Below are 23,409 nucleotides of genomic sequence, written 5' to 3' on the forward strand. Positions count from 1 at the left end.
TTTAACTTGATGGCATGTCCTTGTCTAGATGTAGGATTTTGCAAGTGTCACCACAATTATTACCCTCTCCTTAATGTTTGATTATTTTTTAAAATGGTTTTGTGGCTGCTCCTAAAAAGGAGGTACTGCCCTCTTTCTGTCCTGACTCTGCATCCTAACACTCTTTTAGGTCTGAAGGATGATGTACCTGCATCTGATTTTAAGTTAATTGGTAACTTTCTATATTTTCTCAAGTGGCTGTTCTGTCAGATATGTGAAGTGATCTGACTTGCCTGTGGCTATGTAATTTGTGAAGCAGATCAAGGAGAGTGGCTGGATTGTGCAACTGAACAGGTGATGAGCTTTCAGTTGCAGTGCATCCTTAAACTGACAAAGGTTGATCATGCAACTATACCTTTAGAAAGCAACTTTTGCACAATGTGTAATTTTAAACACTTTAAATTGGCATGGCTATCAAGAGATGCAGTTCTGCACTCTTCCTGACTGCTGTACTCATTCTCGTGTTGACCCATTCCTTTCCTGGCACAGAAAGGACCATTCCCTTCCTGTTCAGTTGTCCTCTGCCTGCACAGTGCAAGCTGTAATGGAGGGGTAGCATGGGCAACTGTACTAGCAGTTGGATTCATTCAACCTCTTCTTAAAGAGATGTGCTGATGATAAGATTACTGTTTAAATTGCTTCAGTGCAATTTGTGCTGTACTCCTGTGCTCATTCAGGGGTTCGTGGTGTCCATTGTATACTGTCACCACAAGCATTTCTGTGGCCATGCAGTGGACTGATGTGATGTTTAAAAATAGCTTGGCAAAAAGGCTATTTTTAGATGGCTTGCTATGCAGTACAGATACTCTTGTGCTGATATTGTACAGGTAAAACAAAGGTGGATAGCTGAGGAAAGAGAGTATGGATAGCTTAAGCCTGTGTGGCCAATGGAGCAGGGGGAAGCTTACTGGATTACAACTTTGTAGGTGGATCAGGGAGCTCTCCTTCTCCCTTAACACACACACACACACACACACACACACACGATTACATATATATATATAAATCTCTCAAACACCTTAAAAACCAAAAACATGGGTTATTTTTCAGTTGGGTCAATTCTTTGATTCATTTCAACACCAACATCTGTGATGGTATTGTACAGCTAAGGGAGTGGTGATGGAGTACTTCGTTACAGAACAGATAATGCCTTTTAGTTGGGAGGCTACCACTGTTTCCATAATAAATAGGCTGATAGAAGTGTAATATTGTTGACTGCAAAAGGGTTCACATGGAGGCTACATAGTTTGTAACAGTGTCTTGTTCCTTATATTAATATTCCCTACAGTCCCTTTCCTTTTTGAGGCTAGGTAATATCTTTGAGATATGTAAGGGCTGTGTAGTCTCTGAGAATGACAGCACCCTGGAGTAGATGCTGGCTGTTGGGCAAACTGGTCTGACTCACAGGTTGTACTTGGTTTCCTGGATGCCTGTTTAGAAAGAGATTGGCAATTGCAGGCTGTGTGGTTGGTGGTGGAAGAAATCTGTTCCCATCCTCTGCCTTTCCTGACGCATCACTGGAGTAAACAAGAACTGAGCTGTGCTTGTATGAGACTTCAGGAAATACTGACTGTGGTATGCATATGTAGTATGGTTGCTCTGAATCTGTGCATTTCACAGAATAAACTGTATTTTTTGTGAGGAGAGGTTGTGTTTGATGAAGTCGGATTACGTGTTCTCTTTCTAGCTGTTGTTGCTGAGTGCTGTGTGTAGTAGGTCATGTTTAGCAAGCGTATTTCTTCTTCAAGGAATACTGTGAGTCTTTAACCCTCTTTACAGGTTTGCAACAGTGAGGTATGACCAGGCATCCAAGAACATTAAAAACCAGTTCATGCATCTGACCAACTACAGTGTCAACAAGAAGAGTGGAGATTATGTCAGGTACTTGGCTGGAAAATAGAATTACAAGTTAGGTCAATTTACCTAAGTTGGTCTAAGGCTGGTACAAGTCTAAAGAGGCCAGTGGTGTCAACTTGCTCCTTTCATTTATTTTAGCTGTGATGATCCTGAAGTAGAGGATTATGGAAACAAGTGGAGCATGAGTGCAATGCTGAGGTACTTAAAACAAGAGGGGAGAGACACTGCAGGTCAGTACTGTTCTTCTTATTTTATTCCTTTGTTGGATCTTAATCATCTCACAAGTTCCTAAGAAGTCAGAGAGACACCCCAGTGAGTCCCATTTAGCACCAGAGCAGGGTGGAGGGAAGCATTGTTTCTTACAGCTTACTCACTAGAGCTGCACATTTATTCTCTATCCCCAGAGATGAGTCCTATCCCCAGTGATGAGTCCTATCCCTTTCCTTTTTGCAAGTAATATTCTGAGACTTTCTCAGGGTGTGTTTCTTAATATTTTACCTACATTTCCCGTTTCTTAAGGTCATTCCATTCCTTCTAAAAGCTTCCCTCCCTCTACTGCTCCCATGGCCTGTTCAGTCTGATGAGTGACCAACTTCTGGAGAACTGTGCCAGTTTGAATGACTCTTGGATGTGGTGTCATCTTTCCATGGCTCAGGTTTTTGCTGGGTGTTTTCATTTCAGTCTGTGTTTCATAAAAAAAAGCTCCCTCTTCCACACCTTTGCCAGGTCTGCTGGGAGTAAATGCACCTGCAGAGCAGAATCCAGGTATATCCTTTAGGGGATAAATTACCTGTGATACTGAGACATCAGTAACACTACTGATAGCAGCTATGTCCAATTGCAAATATTGTCAGGGAATACATAGATGTTGGAGGAAGGGGTCTGAATCTGGTTTTCAGATGGAAGTAGACTTTTTCCCCATCATATATGTGCATGGCCATTCAATCACTTGCCCTGTATGTTTGCAGTAAGCTGCTTATGCATAGTTATTTATATTGATACACTTCCACACCCCACCCCAACCTCAAGTACAAAACATACACTCTTAATTATTATGTAAACTGCTGAGCAATGCAAGCAGATTTCTCTATCTACCTGTTAAAAGGCTTCTTGCACCTTTCTCTGATGTATCTGGTTCTGGTCATAGGGAGGCAGAATGCTGGCTAGAAAGTCCTGGCAAGGCTTTTGTGCTCTGGGATGTTTATGTGCACGTAGACATTCCCATGCTGAGTTGCTTCCACTTAGTTGTCTTCTGACACAGAAGCTCACATCTGAATTAGCTTGCATGCTCCTCTGTAATTATTCAGGTCCCTGCATGTCATCATCTGAACATGAGAAGTAGTAGTTGTAGGCCTAAATCAAAATTCTACTCAAGTGGTTTGTACTAGATGTTCTTTGTGATGGGGATTACCAAATGTTTTTGTGGGTTTTCTGGAGGTCTTATGTGTTGGATTGTGCTCCCTCTGAGGGGTGGGAAAGGCTGTCCTGTTGTCCCTACTAACTTTTCAGACTAGAATCATAGAATGGTTTGGGTTGGAAAGGACCTTAAAGATCATCTAGTTCCAAGCCCCTGCTATGGGCAGAGACACTTTCCATTAGACTTCCACCTCCCTGGGCAAACTGTTCTGATTTCTCACTACCCTTACAGTCAAGAATTTCCTCCTAATATCTAATCTAAATCTAACCCTCTTTCAGTTTGAAATTATTCCCCATCATCTTATTGCTACATACCCTTGTAAAAAGTCCCTCTAACTTTCTTGGAGCCCCCTAGGACTCCAGTGTTTGTATATCCCTTCTCCTCTCACTACTCTGTTGCTTGTCCTTGAAAACAGAAACTGTGTGGTGTTCTTTCTACTGTATGACTCACTCCAAGCCCAGCATAGAATCCAGGTCTATGTCTAGCATGTGTATTTTTTTGCCTCCCTCTGTCAGCTCAGATTCCTGTTTCTGAGCTCTGTTTACAGGCTCATAGAGTAGCTGGAGAGAGCTTCCTTACTGCAGATTACCTATAGGTCAGCACGACTGGGAGCTGTCACCAGGCACATAATATTGAAATGATTTGTGAATCACTGTATGGGAACAGCTGCTTTAGAGGAAGGTGCAACATCACAAAATAGTTATCTCAAAAGTCCACAAGAAAAACTTTTGTATTTCAGTGGCTATGGCTTATTCTCTGTAGTTTAAGGGCTTATCTCACCAACCCACTCTTCTTTAATCCTTCATAATACTCTGAGTGGGCAGTGACTCCAGCTGACTTGTGCTGATGTGCTTGCCACGTGTTTCTGCTTACTTGCACCATACATATATCCACTTTCATTCTCATCTGTGAACACTTTTGCACTAGGATACTCTCGCATGTATCTATACACTTATGCTTGCATGGATTTCCAAACAGCGTTGCTTTGTCATCCATAGGCTTTCATGTGCTTTGGTTCACAAAGGTATCTATCCATATGCATATTCTCATGCTTTTCTAGGTATTGTGTGCTGCTTAACAATCTACTTTTTTTCTTTTTTTTTTTCTTGTCCCCTCCTTGCAGCACTGATGGCCAGCGTGGAGGACCTGATTATCAAGACTGTAGTTTCTGCTGAGCTGGCCATTGCCACAGCTTGTAAAACTTTCCTTTCACATCGTGGCAGCTGCTTTGGTAAGGCACTGGGGACAGCTTTGTTGATGGGCTGTCGAGTACTGTTTGAAACTACCCGCTTTCTGATGCTACAGAGAAGCATGTGTTCCCTACTGCAAGAAGCCAGACACTGTTGTTTTTCTCAGTGTAGGCCTCTGTGAGGGCAGGGGTGGCTGAATCACAGTTGCCCTAGTGCCTGTGTCGTTCATCAGAACCTCAGGCTTGAAAATGGGATTATGAAAAGGAACTTGGAAGGGAACTGGGGAAGTGCTGGAAAGTTGAAGTTCCCGACCTACTAGTGCCCTTGCAAAGGATAACTGTGGGTGATTAAACATCCCTTTAGATATTGTAGTATTTTCTGTTGAGCCATCTAGTCCCATGTAGTTCTGAGTTATTGTCCTACATGGATCTGAGGAAGGAATGCAGAATGTACTGCCTGGAATGACGGCGGCGGTATAATGCTCTGGGCTTGTGCTTGTGTGAGAGTAACGCATGGTGGCGTCAAAGCCTACTTCTGGCAGAATCTGCGTGCAGAACTGTGAGCTGGCAAAGGGATTCGAGAACTCGCTGGCAGCAGATCCTGGGACTAGGTTCAGAAAGCAGCGGCTGGTACCACAGTGTGCCTTCTCCCACTTTCCAGTGGCTGCTTCCCAACCTTCCCTAAAGAGGCCTCCTCCTGCTCTTAGCCACCCTTTGCTCATATGGATACATGCACGAAGTGGAGTCCTTCGTGGGACAGGGGAAAGGAGTCTAGAATTATTCTCAGTCAGTGCTTAAACCAGAGACCAAGCTTGGCTTTAGCTACCTGTGTTTAAGTATTGGGACTTATATTTAACTATCTGTGACAGATAAATCCATTTTTGTGGTCCTTTCATTGCACCTGAGTATTGACAGTTCTGCAGCTTTCAACTCTGTGAGATAACTGTTGTAATCTTTGGATATTTGGGAGTGATGAGACAGTCAAGAATCAAGGAGGAGCTATGGCTGATAACGTTGTTTGGTTACCTGCCAAACTAGCTGGCTCTCTGGCCATAACTACTTCTGACTGATTCTGATGCCTTTGTTAAAAGTTGGAGAACCTGGACATACAAGGGGTTTTATCAGTTAGATAATAGTTTTACTGAAGTAACAGTTTATCAACTACTCCAGAAATATTAACAACTGGATTAAATAAACCCCACACCAATAACTTTAACTGTCTTTTTCTCTGCTTCTCCCTTTTTCTCCTGAAGTTGTGTCCCTGGATTCCTCTGAGCTGTGTATGTAGAAACTAATGTTCTTCATGTACTTTCTGCTGGGCCTGGCTCTGAGGTTATCCCACTTCCTGCTGCCTCCCCAGGGCTGCACTAACCACCCTCTCAGATGCTCCCCCACAAATAAACTGTTTTGTTCCATTTATTTCAGTGTAAACATAAATTAAGAGCTTCCCAGGAAAGAGAGCTTAAGTAGGAGCCATACTGCTTCCCAAGGGAGCCTGAGGCATTTCCAGAGCTCAGTACTTTCTGCCACCTTCCCCCACAATTAAGTGGTGGTCCTTGTTCCAAGGATTTGAACTACCCTTGTCACGCTGTGTGGCTCATCCTTCAGCCATGTGTCTTGTCATGACATGCTTTGGTTGTGCCACTTTTAACCCTGCCAGAAAGAAGGCAGTTTTTCTAGCTGGAAATGTTCAGAATGGCTGAGCTGATGGATGCTAACATGGGGGAGAAAACTGGGAGTGAAGATTTCAAGGCAGCATCCAGAGGCTCCCCAGAGCTTGGGGTTTTTTTTCATTCTGGGCTGCGAACAATGAAACTGCATGCGTGTCTTGAGATACTTTCCAAATGATCAGTCTATCTCAGACTCCAGAAACCTGTATCTGAGAGTCAGATACAGAGGTTGGCCTTTTTTGGAAAGCTTCTAGAAAAATAAGAATAACTTAATATGTATTCTACTTTACTCTTTGAAATGTTGTTTTAGGGAGCAGGACTCCAGCAAAGTTGCTACCTTATTGCTAAAAATTAAATCACAAGTACTTCTTTGTCTGGATTAGGTTGCCCACTTAACAGTTTATCACTGCTGTGGTCCTTAATTCCTCTCCCAAGTAATTGCCTTTTAAATGTAATATACTTGTTTTCTAGATTTAAGAGGAGAGACTCCATTCATGGCTGCTTTGTATTCTAAAATAAGACTGGTGAGACAATCTGTATGGTTCTAGCTATCCATGCTTTCCTAGAAAGTGAGAGTGGTAGGTCAGCATGATTCTTCTTCTAATGTCAAAGCAGAGTGTTGCTGACAACTCGTGGAAGGATTGTAGGAAGTCCTCTTTCGGCCATGTCCTGTGAGCTGCTTTACTGCTTAACCAGTAGCTCCAGAGAAGGGCATGCTGCAGAGTGCTGAGCCACTGTCCTGAAGCTGGTCACCAGTTGGGTTGATGGTTGCCTCTGGAGCCTTCTTGAAGAGAAGCTGGATTTGCACTGACTTTGGGAGACATGAACTCTCAGTGAAAGCAGGATGTACAATAGGCATACATATGCCCAAGTCGATTAAAGACTGCATTGTCGTCCTTCTGGACTAAGCACTTGTGGATAGGATAGAAAAGGCAGCAAGACCTGCTTTCAGTCAGTCTGAAAAATCTCTCTGTAGGATGGTTTAGTAGGGGATGAAATTAAGGGAATGGGGTGCAGCACACATTTTTGCCAGTACCCAGTGTAGTGTAATTTTCTGTACTCATTGAAACATGAGCCTGGAGAAGCAATAGATTGAAGTTCCCTGTTTCATTCCCAGCTCTAGTCAGCAGTCAAGAAGGCAGGGCAGGATAGAATAATAGGTTATGTTTGTTGATCCCACCAAAGCCCTGAGTTTCTTTCTGAGCTGCTCTTGTGTCCTAAGGCTGAATTGTGTGGGCTTATCCTAATCCCATCTACATTAAGGTGGTGTACACAAACAAAAACTACTGTATGGCTAGAGTGGTACTGACCTGGAGCTAAATGCTTTAAAAAGTCTTAATTTGTATCTAATCACCAATTCTTAACCATCTATGTTGTTGTTCTTCATGAGCATTTAATTTTTCTTAGTAGTAGTAGTTCACCTGTTTGGGGGATTGGTAGCATTTTGTAGTATTGAACAATGCTGGCCTACTCTCCAATGACTTTTGTAGGATGCTAAAAATTGAGATTCTTAAGGAATTTATATGCAGACTTGCTTGACATGAGTATCAGTGAGTTCCTGCTTAGAGACATAGGTCAGCCATGCACATATTGTATCTTTTTCTGGTTTCATAGATGACACACCAAGGAAAAGCAGAACAGGTATTCCTCCACTTAATTATTTTTGCAAAGCTTAATTAATTCAGTTTTTATACCTATACTGTCAGTTTTTTCTTTAAAGCTAGTATGCCATTTTGATGCCATTTTGAATCTGAATAATGATGTCCTGGTAGTCCTCTGGCTACCATCACATTCAGGAGCCCTGTGCTTTTCACGACAGGTCTTTTGATGATCCAATGTGTCAAGGTAGGTTTTGTAACATATTTTCAAAACTTAACAAAGCTTGCAGCTGAGCCTGAAGCATAAAGCAAGGTGAAGGTGTTGGACTTAAATTGATAGCTCCTGTAGGAGTATTGGTCTATCCCTGCACTGTTTTCCTTACTTGTCACTTCATAGCTTTAAATGATAGCTAATGGATTGTTCGTGATTTAGTTCTCAGAGCTCAGTTGAGTCAGGATCCCTATTGCTGCAGAAGCGTTCTGGTTTCTTCACCAACAGGAAGCTGTTCTCAGCTTGGTAGCACCAGTTTTCTTTCTCAGGGTGCTCTGGCAGATCTAGGAAGAATTAACTCTTCCTAAAACAGTCATAAAGAAATTGCCAGAATTATCAATTTATCACCAGTGGACATGTGTCTGAATCAACCCTGGCTTCTCATTCCATCTTCTTCTGGCATTGGCTCTTACAGTGACATTAAGGTCTTTAGCAGATAGATGAGAACATGGAAGTGAAGAACACCATGTTCTTGTCTCCTAGTTTGCTTGGGGCAAAGGTTGTTGGAGTTTAGGAGCTTGAAATCAGAAGAACTTGGGCTAATGAAGTCAGGAGACATGCTCTCTTTCCCCTTCACTGCATGTGCCCATTTATCTATGGAATCATCTGGCTTTTATTTTGATCTGCCTGCTACTACATTTTCTTAATTTGGCCACCTAAGTTTGTTGAAGAACACATAGCATTATATCTATTCTTCTGTTCCTCAGTGACCTAAGAGAAGTTAAGTGATGTCCAAAAGTGGTTATTAGGATGTTAACCCTCTTGCTCATTGTGATCTCACATCTGCGTTGGAAAACTTTCTCCTTCATGGGTGATAATTTATTTGCCTGTAAGATTAGGATTATAATGGCAGCCAGTTTGCACCAAGACCCCTGTTCTTTGATGTAGCCTTAAAGATGGCCTTATCAGCTTTTTTGTCTTGCGAGTAGAAGGATGATTCTGAGTCTGGTTTTGGTATAGGTGATGAGCCCAACTGTAGTCTTCTCTTCACCAAAGAAAGTAGTGGCTTATGTAAAAAGAGGGCAACCAAGATGGTCTTGAGGGCAAGACTTAGGAGGAGCAGCTGAGGTCACTTAGCATTTTCAGCTTGGAGAAGAGAAGGCTGAAGGGTGACCTCATTGTAGTCTACAACTTCCTCAAAGGGGGCAGCAAAGGTGCTGATCTCCTCTCCCTGGTAACTGGCAGTAAGAGAGGAGAAAAGGCAAAGAAGCTGTTTCAGTGGATGTTCAGATTGGACATTAGGAAAAGGTTCTTCACTGAGTGGTTGTTTGGTCACTAGAACAGGTTCCTCAAGGAAGTGGTCACAGCACCAACCCTGTCAGAGTTCAAGGAGCATCTGAACAATCACTTAGTCATGTGGTTTAATTTTAGGTAGTCCTGCAAGGAGCAGGGAGTTGGACTCAGTTATCCTTATGGGCCCCTTCCAACTTAGGATGTTTTATGATTCTATGTAGGCACCCTGAAATTAATCCACTTATGAAGACTTTTGTTGGCAATGTGACTAAGTGTTCTTTAGGCTTCAGTAGAAGGAAAAGTGTTGAAGAAGTCATCAGTGAAAGACTTTCTCTAGTTAGCTATTGTGGAGAAAAATGCCTCTAAATGAGGTAATTACACATTTGGCTAAGCTAGCATAACAAACTCTGGCAAGTGCACACTGCGTCTCAAAAGCAGACATGAACATTGACATGTGGAATAATTCTGTCCCCACTTGTTGGGTCCTTACCTGTAATAACACTGAGAGATAGTCTTTCTCTGTTAAATTTATTTAAAAAAGGGAGTTACGCTATATTATTTGGAGTGCAAATTCCCATGCAAACCTACAGCACCAGTACTTTCCCCAAAGCCTTTGGTATCTAGAGTAGAGGCTTCTATTCTGTTACTTCATATGATGCAGTGTGGCCTTTTGCTTATCAAAGCCTAAACTGTTATGTTGACCTTTTGTAGATTTGGACCTGACTGGGACAGCCCCCAAGATGTAGATTTGTTTATGTCCCATAGCTGTTAAGATGTGATCTACTGGAGTTGAAGCATGTGCTGTACCATCACTAGATAAAGAGACGGAGTTCACTCATGGACAAAATGGAGTTTTTTTACAAAATATTGTATAGTCTCTGAAGCCTCAAGTTTGGCAGCATGTCCAACAAAGCAGCATGTCCATTGCTATACTCTCCGAAGATTTTTCTCTCTTGCACTGACTGCTGCTTTGGATGAAAGAGTAGCACAGTTAACTTTTCTAACCAAGCTCCTTGGCACATGTGGTCTATAAGCATGGTCTGCAGGATAGTTTTATATAAAGCACAGAAAAAACAAGAAGGAAAAAGGGAATTGAATTTCAGTGGCACGGGTGTAGTTCCTTGCATTAGAAATGTCTGTGAGTATATTCCTGGTTAACATAAGATGATCAGTTTTTATTGCAAAACCTGAGTGTTGCATACAGCAACCGTGCAGCGTTTTTTCAGTCTATGTGTGTCCTTTCATAACCTCAGGTTGTCTCAATTCAATTACAGAACCTGTACTTTGCAATAAAACTTCTTTTTCCCCAGTGAACAAGCTGAAAACAAAGACCCAGATTACAGCAACCCTCTAGGAATTGAGCTTATTCATTCTGCACAAAATAAAAAAATGTTTTTTGCACTACCAGGCTTGTGACTTAGTTTCTAGGCTTACAGAGAATAGCAGATTATTTGGAAATATTTTCTAAAAGAGAGTGCCAATGCAGTCTTTGACAGGGTATAAGACAAATTTGGAATATGTGGTCGCTGACCAGAACCAAAAAGCTTGAGACCCTGTCTGTAGTCTTCCAGTTAGTCTTAAATAATGACATTGGCAAAAAAAATCTCCACCTGAACTGTTGCTGTTAGACTTCAGTCTGAAGCTAGCCCTCCTGTTGGGAGGATGGGAAGCTCAAGCTTGGTCAACAGTGACTTCTTTACAGGGGTTGGGGGGGAGAAGCAGGCTGTTCCTGCTGAGTCTTGGCAACAGCTGCTACCTCCTGATACAATTCCAGTCTCATTAGCAAACTGCAAGGCTGAAACATGTATTCATGGATTGTTGTACTAAGAGGAGGGGAGCAAGGGAAGGCACACTGGAAGTATGAAATCTTAGTTTCTTCTGTTCTTCTCTTAATAACAATAGTGGTGCAAGATGGGTTGTCATAAACCTACCATGGTCACATCCTGAGGCATGTGTTTTTCTTTCAGTCATTCTGTTTTCCTTACTCTATCTACAGAGGAAAACAGCAGTCTTGCTGAAGTTGGTAGTTGCAGAGGATTAACTTCTGGTCTTGCTGTGATCATGTGACTACATCTTTGTGCTATGTATTTTTTTAACAAATGATAGTGGAGTTTCACAGTAGAAAGGATACTTCTGTATATTAACCAGGCAGTGCATTTTCCAAATGTAGAAGAGGGCCAAAGAGATATTTGTAGGATAGCTGAAACAACAGATAATTGATCTTCTGTTTGTGCCTGAGTATGCCAGGCAGACTTGAGAACCCCTTTGTCCAAAGCCCTATATGGGAACCTGTGAGGTTTGATTCTGTTGCCAGAATGTTGATATCGCATTGTTCCTGATGCCCTGAGGCAGCAGAGACATCTGTCTAGGGGTTGTAGCTATGACCTAGAACAAATGAGATTTGGAGCACTATGGAGCAGCAGTAGAGTTTTCCTAGGAAACCCTAAGGCATTGCAGATGGCATTAGGTGTCTGTGTTTAACAGTGAAACTGAGTCAAGGCAGACAGAAGGAAAAGGAGTGTGCAGCAGCAGCATGGTCAAGGCTAGCTAAGGTCATGAGGTTTCCCATATGTATTTGTGAAAGTGGACAGAGTGAGTGAGTAACTGGGTGGGAAAGAGGTAGGTTTACAGAGCAAGTGGTCTGGAAGAGAGAAGAGTGTGGGAGAGAAGGACAAAGCCAGAAGAGCCAAAATACTAGAAAAGGTCCTTTGTGGGGCAGAGGGAGGGGATAGCCAGCAGTAAAAGAAGTAGCAGCTAGTTAGAACAAAATGCTGTTTCCTGACTGAGGTTGGGAGGTCGCAGACTAGCAGCTGCCACAGGCCTGCTCATTGCATCCCTGCCTCTGGCATGAGCTGCCTGTCCACTGGAGTTTGCTGTGCCATTAAGAGTCACAGGTCTTCACCAAACCTGAGATTGTATTTTGAAATAATGTATGAAAATAATCAGAAGTTTCTCCTGGTCAAAATGCTTTTCTAATGTTTACACTTAAAATCCCCACCTCCTCCTTTTCCCTCTACTGCAGCCTTTCCTGTCTGGGGAGCAAGAGAGCAAAACATAGATTCAGCGTCATTTCTTTGGAGTGAACCACCTCCTTAATTCTCTGATGTTTTGCTTCCCACTTAATGTCTGGCTACACAGTCTAGAAAAGTAAGCAGGCAATACTCACTCTGCTGCCATTTCCTCCCCTTCTAAGTCCCCCCTACAGCTCATTAACTTCCCATTATAAACTACATGAGTTCTCACACAGCTGTCTGCATAGGATGATCTTGTCAAGCAGTCCAGCTCCCTGGAGCCAGCATCCACGTCAGGCAGGCGACAAAAGACCAAGGCCAGAATTCAAGGAAAGCAGCATGGCAAAGAAATTCTCCTGCCTTCACTCCAGGCACTAGGGAACTGGTTAATTCCATGGAAATACTTTTTCTCTGCCAATACCCTGTTCTGTTGTGTTTTGAAAAAAAAATGTGCATAAGTTGCCCTGATGATCGTTACCTGTATTTCTTAATGTTGGAGAGTGAACTGCATTAACACCAGCTTCTGATTTGAAGTTGTCTTTGTGTGGCATCCTTCTTGCAGCTTTTTCCAAACTAGAGAGAACGTGTGTGTAGACTGAAATATTAAAATCAGTCTTGGAACGGGAATCTGGCTTTAACATGACCTGTGTAGAGCAGAACACATCTAGCAGATTTAATATCTTATGAATGTTTTAGAAACTAAGGAAAATATATTTCTATGGTGGTTTGCTGCAACGTGGCAAGCTGTAATTAAGATAAAGAGTTACGGGAGGGTATATATGTAGGTGGAGCTGCTGATGGGAAGACTCTTACATTCCTGTGGGAATATTGCAGACAAACATATAGGAATAGTAGAAAACAAGCTGATGCTCGAAAGAAGCAAGGTTTTCCATAGCTGACTGGAACAATGAATATAGGGATTAAAAAGTGAAAAGGAGAATTAAGTTCTGTTGTTTCCAGGATCCAGTGAAATAAGTAGATGGGACCTGTGTGCTCATGTCAAATCTATGTGAAAACAAGTAGTAGAGTTCTGCATGAACTGCACTTTGTGGACAGAAAAGTGTTTTTTCTTCTATATAATACTTTCCTGACACTCATTTACTGTTCCCTCTTTCCCCCCTAGACAGGATATATTTAATCTTGATTCCAAGGAAGTTAAATTTCCCACTTGTGAATGTTATTGTTTGTACAGCCCTAGAGTGTTCCCTAAATATAACATAAATTATGTAGGTAGAAATGACCTGATAGAGACTAATGCTGGACTTTATCTGAATATTTAAAAGTACAGTAAGGAAAACTTAGTGTCTGCTCTCTTTTCAGAGCTGTATGGATTTGATGTCCTTATTGATGACACTCTCAAGCCCTGGCTGTTGGAAGTGAACCTGTCCCCATCATTGGCCTGGTAAGTGATTCCCTGTTTAGTTTGAGGCTGGGACTGTGGCTAGAGATGGTTGTCCTTGAAACTTGTGATCCTAGAAGGGCATGGTTTCATGATGCCTGCAGAGTATTTGTTCCACTACTAACTGACAGAGAGGACAGTCCTTTGTTTTTCCCATTGCATAAACAAACATTGTGGCAATAGGTTTTGAAAGAACATGGTTGGGATTCCATTTTCATTTTCATTATTTCTCCTCCACAGTCCATCTTCATTGTTAATGCTTCATAATCTCCCATCATAGACAAATTTTGAGACTTTACAGATGATTATGTGGGGTTTCAGTCTGCTTGGCTGAATAGAAACTTTAAGAGTTTGGAGTCCAAGCAGAATTCAGGCATTATGCTTGATTTGAGTATATAGGTGTATACTTGGGCTCAAATTTTTAGTCTAGTAGTCTTTAAGATCAAAAGAGTGAGTATTGTCTTGGCTCTTATGCAGACCCTCATACTCTAGTGAAACTTGAGGATTTACTTTTGTACATGTCCAGTTATGTGTGTTTTCTGGACGACTGTTAAACTTCGCAGGAGCGCAGATGCACCGTACACTTTTGTGGTGCTGTGAATAATATTTCAGTTATGATGGTATAAATAAGTTTTAAGTTATATCTTCCTGAAATAGCTATTTCTGACCTTCCTTGTGATTTTTGGTGTTACTTTTTTTTTCCTCTTCCTTATCCTGCATAGAAATTTTTTCACACACTGTTCGTAACCCAAGCTTCCATGGTACCCGTTTTGTTTTCAGGTACAACTAGAATGGTACCATAACATTTAATTTCCTGGTTTGGTGGTTTGTCCTCATAAACATACAGACTGAATTATTTGTATCCCTTACTACTTAAAACTCTAAATCACATCTACATTCTTTGCTCTGCTTTGTTATGGTTGCCATTTTTATTTGTCCAAACTGTTGGCATCTATCACCATGCTGTAGAACACAGCTGAGTCCTCCGCTCTCAAGGAATCAAACTTTGCGTGTTTGATCTGAACTTCATTAATGTATTTCCCCCTCCCCCCCCCCCCACTGGATAAAATTATGGATGCTTCCCATCTGTCCCCACCACCTGACTTCTTTGTATCTATCACCTTCCTTAATAATTTGTTCCTATCCATTAAAGCTAATCCATATGATTTTATGATTTAATGTGGAAGGGGCAGAGATAATTGTGGTTTTGAAGAATTCTACAACAGCAACCTTTGTCTACTCAATGAAATGTAGCATAGATACATGCCAAGAAAATGTTTCTAGCCAAATAGAGCTAAGACAAGGCAGTACATTGCTGCATTAGAAGACTAAAGCTGTGAAAAAGGATAAAGGGACACAGGTTAATGATAATCTGTTGCTGTTTCAACTTTACCTATGAGTGTGAAAATCACCTAGTTTTCCTCCCATGTTGATTATGTCTATGTGAAAGGCTACTACAAAGAAACTATATTGGAAGATATCTTGGATATTGATGCATTCCTCTCATTTAATGTCAGACAAATAATTCCTCTTTTCCTCTGTTGCATGTGGGGATAGTGATGCTCCTTTGGACCTGAAGATCAAAGCTAGCATGCTCTCAGATATGTTCACTCTTGTAGGTGAGTGTAACAAAAATCTCCTTTGATCTTTCTCTCATTTAAACCTATAAAAGGTAGGTTTATGAGCTGGTTGTTATTAGAAAAGTATAATAGAGGAGAACTGTAGTTAAGGAGAGTGACTGTATTTAGCAGTGAGTAGTTATATGTGGACATTTCAGCTTTGGAATAATTAGGTTGTTTGTAATGGTTAGGTAGTATTGAGAGTCCATAGTTCAGTATGTGAAGACACTCTTCTGTAGCAGGTGACTTGTTTAGCCCTCAATCAATATTAATTCATTTTTTAGGTTGAAAAAAATCCACCCTGTGGGGTTTGGTTAGGCTGTGTTAAAAGTGGCACTGTGGTTGTGAAAGCTGCATGTCTGTCTCATGCACAACACCTTTTAGGTACCCCTAGTACATCTTGGTTCAGTGACTTGATGCAACTTACCCTAATATTAAAAGAGGCAGAACTGTCATCAGGTAGCCTGCTCAGCTATTTAAGAAACAGAGCCTATCTCTATGCTACTACTACTTCGTAACTCATTGATTTAAGTACTTGGTTTTAAGCCAAGTTCCAGTTTTATTAAAAAAATGTAATGCAATATTCAGTTTGGGATTAGACAAAGCAAGGTATAAAGAAGAACAGCATCTTTTTTGGTCCTTGGCTAGAGATAGGAAGGTCACGTATAGTCTGAGATCATTAGCAAGAATGCTAGATTTATATTTCAGGGTTTGTGTCTCTTTTAAGTTCTTATGTGGCTCCTGATACCCATAGGCTTTGTGTGCCAGGATCCAGGCCAGCAGTCAAGCCGAGCCACTTCTCGTTCATCTGATTCTGTCAGGAGAAATCCATACCAGAAGCTGCAGGTAAGTGACTTCAACAAGCCAGAGCTGAGGGGGACAGTAGGAAAGTAATTCTCACTGAATTGGGCTCACAGATGAGATTGCCAGTCCTTGAGGTTACCTGGATTTCTAGCATCATTACAGAAGAGGCTCAGAGGATACACCTGAGCTATGGGCTGTTAAGCCACTTTTGTTGTGGGCAACAAGCTTCTAGAACCTTAAAGCTTTATGAAAAGTCTCCAAGACCTCCTTCTAGGCAGAAAGAGCTTTTTGCATTTGAAATTTAAGGCTTCTTTCCCATTCACTCCTGGAATCTCTTACTTCTTTTCTTGGGGATCCTTGGACTGAGGTCTCATATGGCTTGCTGTGACTGTCTATTACCTTTTGTTCTGAGATAGTGCTTTTGTAGCACTGTAATGCTGAAGGGCAGTTGTTCTCTGTCTCTTTTTGGCTATGAGATGGATTCCTTAAGTATTTGTGGAAGTAGAGCACTCACAAAAGACTGGGAGATCCCATATGACATTTGGACTTTCAAAAGCATTTCTCTGCTGGCAGGTGGGCAAATGGTGTATCCTGACACTCTGCAGCTGATGCATATAGTCCTGTGAGGGACATGCAATGTGGCTGTGTAGCCCAACTTCAATTAGGAAATGAAAAGTCATTTTTGTTCAGTGGCAAAGTCCAGTACACTGTCCATTTTGGTATAGAAAAAACTCACAGAAATTGCAACCTTTTGCTTCTTGTAAAACTGAGACTTGAGTCACTGGGAGAGAGGTGAATGGCTGGTGAGATTTGAGTATCTGTAGGATGTGTGGTGGCTTGAGTCCAAAGCTTCCAAGGCCAATGTAATAGATAGGATTTCATACAGATCTTTCTGACCATAAAAGCACTTTTTTGTGGAAATTGAGCTGTTGGGAAGCATTGATTTTTAAGGAGACTTTAAACTTACAGATTTATTTTGTTTATAAAAACACAAATAGGTGTAAGGCCTGGCCAGCTGAAATGTGCAAAGATTCCTATGACAGAGCAGTGGTTACAAGATGGGATTAATTTACCTTTGGGACAGGTGTCCTCCTTACTTATGTTTACCAAGAATAGGCTTCTAATCCAGTGATAGAGTTTTATATGAAGTACCTAAATGGAAACCCCATGGGTAAATAGGTGTGTAGACCTTTCCATGGTTCAAGAATGTTTTGGCCTGCTTTTGCTGAATGCATTTTATCTCAGATTGTCAGATCTTTGATACTTCTATTCCCACTCTCAGTTGCAAAGTATACTTTGAATCTCTTTATTTAACTCCTTCATGATGTTTAAGTTTTGATTGTTCATTTAGATAATCTTTAATCATTGTAACAGTTGCTTCTTGGGAAGGAAATGCCAATAACAGCATTCTTGGTCATGAGATAGTTACTCTATTTTCTGATTTTCCCCAGACTGGACTGCAAGTTCCTTGTGCAATTTCTTTGGTTTGATTCTCTGAGCATTTCTCCCTCTAGGGAAATGAACTATTTAGCTGCTTCCTTTGTAACTTATTGTTGGTTTGGATTGGAGCTTTTTCAATTAATTGTAAGCAATAAAGGGACCTCAACCTGTTTTGTAAAGACCAGCTGCAGAGAAGACCTTGGCAGTAGTACTGCTAGAAATCATATAGTGGTTTGGCTTAGAAGGGACCTTTAAATATCATCTAGTCCCAAGCCTCCTGCATGGGCAGGGACACCTCCCACTAGACCAGATTGCTCAAAGCCCCAACGAACTTGGCCTCAAACACTTCCAGGGAGGGAGCATCCACAGCTCCTCTGGGCAACCTGTTCCAATGTCTCTCAATTCTCACAGTAAATAATTTCTTCCTAATATCTAATCTAAATCTCCCCTCTTTCAGATTGAAACCATTACCCCTCTTCCTGTCACTGTAGGCCCATAGAGCCTTCTCTTCTTCTGGCTAAACAGCCCCAACTCTTCTCAGCCTGTCTTCATAGGAGAGGTGATAGATAGTTCTCTTGAGAATCCTTTCTTACACCATTTGGTTCTCTTGGGCATTGGAGAGGAGGAAAGCAGCCTGAATACCACTGAAGGCAAGAAAAATCTAAGCTTCTATGATAATAATTTTCTTTTGAACCTGCCGCTGTCATTAAACTGGTCTTGCTTGTAGGCCTGATGCCAGATAAGTAGTACAGGTACTTTTTGACATTCTGCTGATATTTCTACACCTGTTTTGGAATATTAAATATCATCTTGTTCCTCTAAAAGCACTGAAATGTTGTTGAGATAATAAAAATGAAATGGCTTCTGGAATTTCAGGATTTTTACTATGTTTTATGAACAATTCTACTTGACAGCAGCTGTTTCTCCTTAATACATAGCTATTAAATATTTTCCTCTGGAAGACCTGAACTGAGATGAATTAAGCTAGTAGCTGTATCTCTGGACTTCAGTTACACCCTTTTGCTTTAGGGTGCTCACCACTCTGCAGCTCAGACAGGGCTGAAAATGTCCTGGAGAACACAAGGTTTTTATTGTTTTTGTGTGTCTCTTCCAGCGTCCTGTTTCTGCACAGACTCTAACAGCAAACACCAGATTGGTAAGTATCTTTCAGCTCCCTTCACCAGCATAAAGGACACAAATTCAACTGTTACGTTTTACAATACTTCTGGTGCAATTTGTCCTAAAATATATTTTGCAGCTGAGTAGCCTGGTGGCCAGGGGGAAGTGGACAAGTACTGACATACCCTTCCATGTGGCAAAGGCAAAAGTTGAAAAGCATTTAACATCAGTTCTAGTGGCTTAAAAGAAGAATAGATGAGGTGTGCTGACAGTCAAGGTCAGCTGGGTCAAGACTACCTGCATTTCTGAACTGCATTTTAAAGAAATTGGATATAAATGCTTAAAGATAAAATTGTCATTCTGGTCATAAAATGATGAAGACAATGGCAGTACAGGATTCTGGATTTGGTTGGTCATTGAAAAGGAAAGTGCAAAAGCAAAGGAAGCTGGTGAATACAGCAGCAGATAGGAGTGTCACACAAGCAGGGAGAAGCAGGAGGAATTTTTGTCTGGTGTACTACAGGAGATGGAATAAGTCTGAATGAAAAGGATAGCACTGATTCTATATTGAAAAAATTTTGGTGGCCCCATAAGAAAAGTAATCATTCTCTGTGAGTCAGTTGTCTGAAGGAAACTGCAAAAATTTGAGAGTTAACTAGGTCAAATGGATAGATAAGGTTTTCTTAAAGATAATGGAAAAATTTAAAACTATCGTTAGCGTAAGTCAGACTGATCCACCTTTTTAAAGGTCATATTTGGCACCTTCCTTGCAAGCCATATAGATGAATCAATGTTAGTTTGCAATTCTAAGCACCTGGCTGTGTGGGGACATGGTAGGCATTATTTGCTGCTGGGCTTCCTGGATGAATGTAATGACAATGATTCTTATATTTTTTGAGGTTTCCCAGCAGGAAGAAAAGTAGGACAGATGGAATCATCTTGAGAACCTAATTCATCCTATGTGCTGGCGTTTATGTCATTCTGTGTAAGTTTAGCTGAGGCTAAGAGAAAAGAGTTGAATAATGAGGTTTCACAGAGAATAGGAAGGATCTTTGTGCCAACTGCTGTCAGTGCTTAGTATAATTAGAATCATGATGTGGGAACCAGGGATGCTTGCAAAATTTGGAGATAAAACAAAGTGGTTGGATTTATCTATATTTTTAAAGATAAGCTGGGTCAAAGAGGAAACAAGACCTTTGTGAAGTTGGAGATATTTCTGTGTGACAGCCAGAGACAATTCTGCAGTGAAACAACTGAAAACTGTGCAGGAAGTTCAGTAAAGCTAGAGTTTTTCTCCAGGATTTTGACAGTAGTGTGGTTTGTTCTAAAGCAGGAACTAGAGCCTTGCTCGTTTTAAGAGCCAGAGCTGCCAATACATAGGCATACATTTTCTGTTTGTAATCAGTGAAATACTTTCTATTGTATCGAGACAATGGAGATTATTTCATTGAAGTTTTCCTTAGTAAAGGAAATTGTATGATAGGATAAAATATTTCCTGTAATATTCTCTTTGAGCAGCAGTTCTTGTATGATGATTGTTACGGTAGTGTCAGGAAATGTTTTTGAAGATGAAATTTGACAACTGATATTTTTATTTCTTTTGTAAATCACAGAATCATGCTCATGTCTGTAACCTTCTCATCCAGAGAAGTTGTTTGATTTAATCAGTTTTTTAACGGGTGTAACAAAATATTTCATCTGGCACCTGCTACATCTGTTTTCTCTTTGGATCTTTCTGTACCAGTCACTGCAGTGTCATCTATTCTACTGCAAAGTCTGTCGCTTTTGCAGTTGCCTCTTGTGCAGACTCTGGACAGCTGTTTGCAGTGTCTAACAAAACGAGAAGTTAATTCAAATAAAGATACAATCTGATCTTGCCATGAGTTTTATTTGTATCTGAGCAGTATGGGATATTCCCCTGGGTTTATGCAGCTTAAGTTTCTGCCGTGTTTCTCTTCTTTCTAGACTAAGAAGGCTCTCTGTGCAGTCAGTAAAAGAAAATTTGAATTTTAAAGGCGTGAGACCTTCTTAGCTAGACTCTTTTAATGCTGTTTTTAGAAAGGAAGTTTATCTGAACTGGGCCTAAGACGGGCTAAAATGTACTTGAGAACATGTTCAAAGATTTCAGTCTTGCTGAGATTTCAAGATTTTATAATCCTGCTTATTTTGAGAACACTTTGAATTCCTGTCCTTTGTTAGAATGGATCAGGACTGCCCATCAAGTTAAGAATGAGCTTGAAGAGACTGCAAATTATTTCTTATTTTTAAAATGTACATATATATGCAGATTTGCACAATGCATCTGTGTACATGCACAAGATCTGTCTGTTAAATACAAAAAGTAGCAGCTTGAGATTTAGCAGTATAGTTACAAAAGAATAACAGGTGGTGAATGGAATTTTTCACATTTCCCCTGAAACTTTATCTCATCAGCAGATTACAGTTCTGTTCTTCTAGTGTAGCAACACAACTGGAATAGAAAATCATGGTTCTGGTACAACTGAGGTGTGAATTCAAGTGTTTTTAGAGCCTGGAGTGTGATTGCTGGCTCTAGTGCCCCTTGGGTGAGGATCTTCCTGTATGAAATGCTGGCTTTGGTGCTTTTGGATAGTTCATGTTTTTCCAGAAGGGGCCGTGGGTGTAAATACTGGCACTGATGCCCAAAGTGTGAGTCCTGCTGTGCTAAAAACTGGGAGTTTGAATACTTACACTTAGTGCCTGCTGGGGTGTGGACTCTTTAACAGCTGGAGTGTGGAATTACGAATTCTGGCTGTAATACTTTGGAGTGTACATTCTACTGGGAATGGGATCCTGGAAATTGAATATAACTGAGTTTTTTTAAAGGAAATTGAGATAGGAGAAGGGAAAAATCTGGATTCACGCTCTCTCTACAGCGTACCCGTCCTCTGTCTGCCAGTGATGCTGAAATTAAAAACCCAATGCCCTCAGGCAGGGAAAAAGCAACAGGAAGGCAAGGCAGCTCTATGCTAGGTCTCTCCATGGAGGAGGTAAGTAGGCTATTAAATATCTTTTACTTACCTTGGCTTTCCTGCAATATATGGTGTTATTTACTCAGCAAAGAGTAAGTGCATGTATATGAAAAACATGACCAAAGAAGTACGATTTTTGAAACAGAACTGCAGAGTTTTACTGCTGGTACTGCCTTCACCCTCAGTCATATGAGGCATACATATGTGCTCCAGTGATAGGCTACTTCAGAGTTTAAATGTAAGACTACATTGCATAAGGATATCATATGTACCCATCCTTCTCCCAGTACTGCAGTAGTAGTCTTGTCCTCTGAAAGTCAGAGATTTTTCCAGGCTTCATTTTTCATTGTATCTATTTTGCTGGCTTTTTTTTTTTTAATTTTCCTTTTTTATTCCAAGATAAAAGTTCTTCGTCGAGTGAGAGAGGAGTATGAACGGAGAGGAGGCTTCATTCGGATATTCCCTACCCCATTAACATGGGACCTTTATGGGTAAGATTAAGAATCCAATAGGATGGTTCAGTCATGCTCAGTATTGAGGGGTGTTCTGTGTTAGGTATATGTAGATCAAGCAGCTTAGCAATTAGAAAGACATGTATTGAAGGCTTTAGTAGGATTTTAGTGGCTTTTTTCTGATCTCATGTTTGTTTTAACTGCTGCTGCTCTGCCTAACTGCACCTTGTGGAAAGCTCTCAGACATTTTTTCTAATGTTACCTTTCTGTCAGAATAAAAATATATTCACTTTAGATCATCCATTTATGCTATCTGGTTTTACATCCTAGATCTGCACAGTGTGTGCTCTGTCATTAGGCCATAAACATAATATAGGCCTCATCCTGTGAGTCATATATATTACACTTTTCTAATTTTTTTTCCAGTTTGCAGTGCTTCTCTGTATCTCTTGCCTCACCAGTAACTTCAACAGAGAAGTGATACGTCTCCTTCTTTCTTCTTTTATGTTATGGTACAGCATGTTGTCTTAGTCCATCTCTGGGTTGTCTTTAATAGATCATTTATTTCTGTATTATGTTGCCTTTCATTGTGTTGAGCTCTATCTTGATACATCCTGCATTTTGTTTTTCTAGATCCTTTTTAGAACACAAGACATCAATGAACTACATGCTGGCTACACGTCTGTTTCAGGACAGGTAGAAAGCTCTTCTTTTTGAGAGGGAGGCAAAGGGCACAAAAAATGTGTGATTTACAGGGATGGTAATAGCTGTGTGTCTCTTCTCTAGCATGCCAGTGACTGTGAAGGTTTCTCACATTTTTACATGTTGTGCTTTTGGATCCAAGGGTGAAAAGGACGATACATAAAAAGCATGGGAGTCATTGGAGTAAAAAGATGACTAGAGACATGAAAAATCTTCAAGCACATAGGTTTCTCTGTGAAGGGATTGTAGATGGTCTTTGCTTACCTTTTGTTGTAAATATAGTCACATGAGAGCTGAAAAGTGCTAAAGTAAGCACTGAAATTTACTCCAAAGCTTTAATATCCTTTTCTTAAGACTTTTGCAAGCATGATTTAATCCATGATTTTCCTGGGTTGTGAAATGACAGTTCATGCCGCAAACTGAACTGTATGCAATGATTTCACAGTGTTGTAAATCCTTCTTTCTCAATGTTTCTCTTATCCAAATTTGAGATGCTCAATAAAGCAACTACAGAGTAAGGACAAGGTTGCTTATTGAGGAGACAATACTTACAGAAGTTCTTCTGGTATCGACACTGTACAGCATTTTATTTTCTTTTG

General features: G+C 40.8%; 1 protein-coding gene across 10 annotated transcripts in view; it reads left to right on the forward strand.

Annotated features, from left to right (window-relative positions):
* Positions 1 to 23,409, forward strand: part of TTLL5 (tubulin tyrosine ligase like 5) — a 137,456-nt gene that overhangs the window by 25,137 nt on the left and 88,910 nt on the right. For 9 of the 10 annotated variants that reach the window (XM_051621465.1, XM_051621470.1, XM_051621469.1 and 6 more), the window contains exons 10-19: positions 1,819 to 1,920; positions 2,035 to 2,126; positions 4,437 to 4,544; positions 13,606 to 13,687; positions 15,242 to 15,303; positions 16,058 to 16,149; positions 18,662 to 18,703; positions 21,561 to 21,674; positions 22,056 to 22,147; positions 22,742 to 22,804. In XM_051621465.1, coding sequence (XP_051477425.1) covers positions 1,819 to 1,920; positions 2,035 to 2,126; positions 4,437 to 4,544; positions 13,606 to 13,687; positions 15,242 to 15,303; positions 16,058 to 16,149; positions 18,662 to 18,703; positions 21,561 to 21,674; positions 22,056 to 22,147; positions 22,742 to 22,804 — 849 coding nt within the window. Of the gene's footprint in view, positions 1 to 1,818; positions 1,921 to 2,034; positions 2,127 to 2,477; positions 2,552 to 4,436; positions 4,545 to 13,605; positions 13,688 to 15,241; positions 15,304 to 16,057; positions 16,150 to 18,661; positions 18,704 to 21,560; positions 21,675 to 22,055; positions 22,148 to 22,741; positions 22,805 to 23,409 lie in introns of those variants that run through there. The other variant, XM_051621474.1, reaches the window with a different exon arrangement.

The sequence above is a fragment of the Apus apus genome, chromosome 5, assembly GCF_020740795.1.
Source record: "Apus apus isolate bApuApu2 chromosome 5, bApuApu2.pri.cur, whole genome shotgun sequence".
NCBI lineage: Eukaryota > Metazoa > Chordata > Aves > Apodiformes > Apodidae > Apus > Apus apus.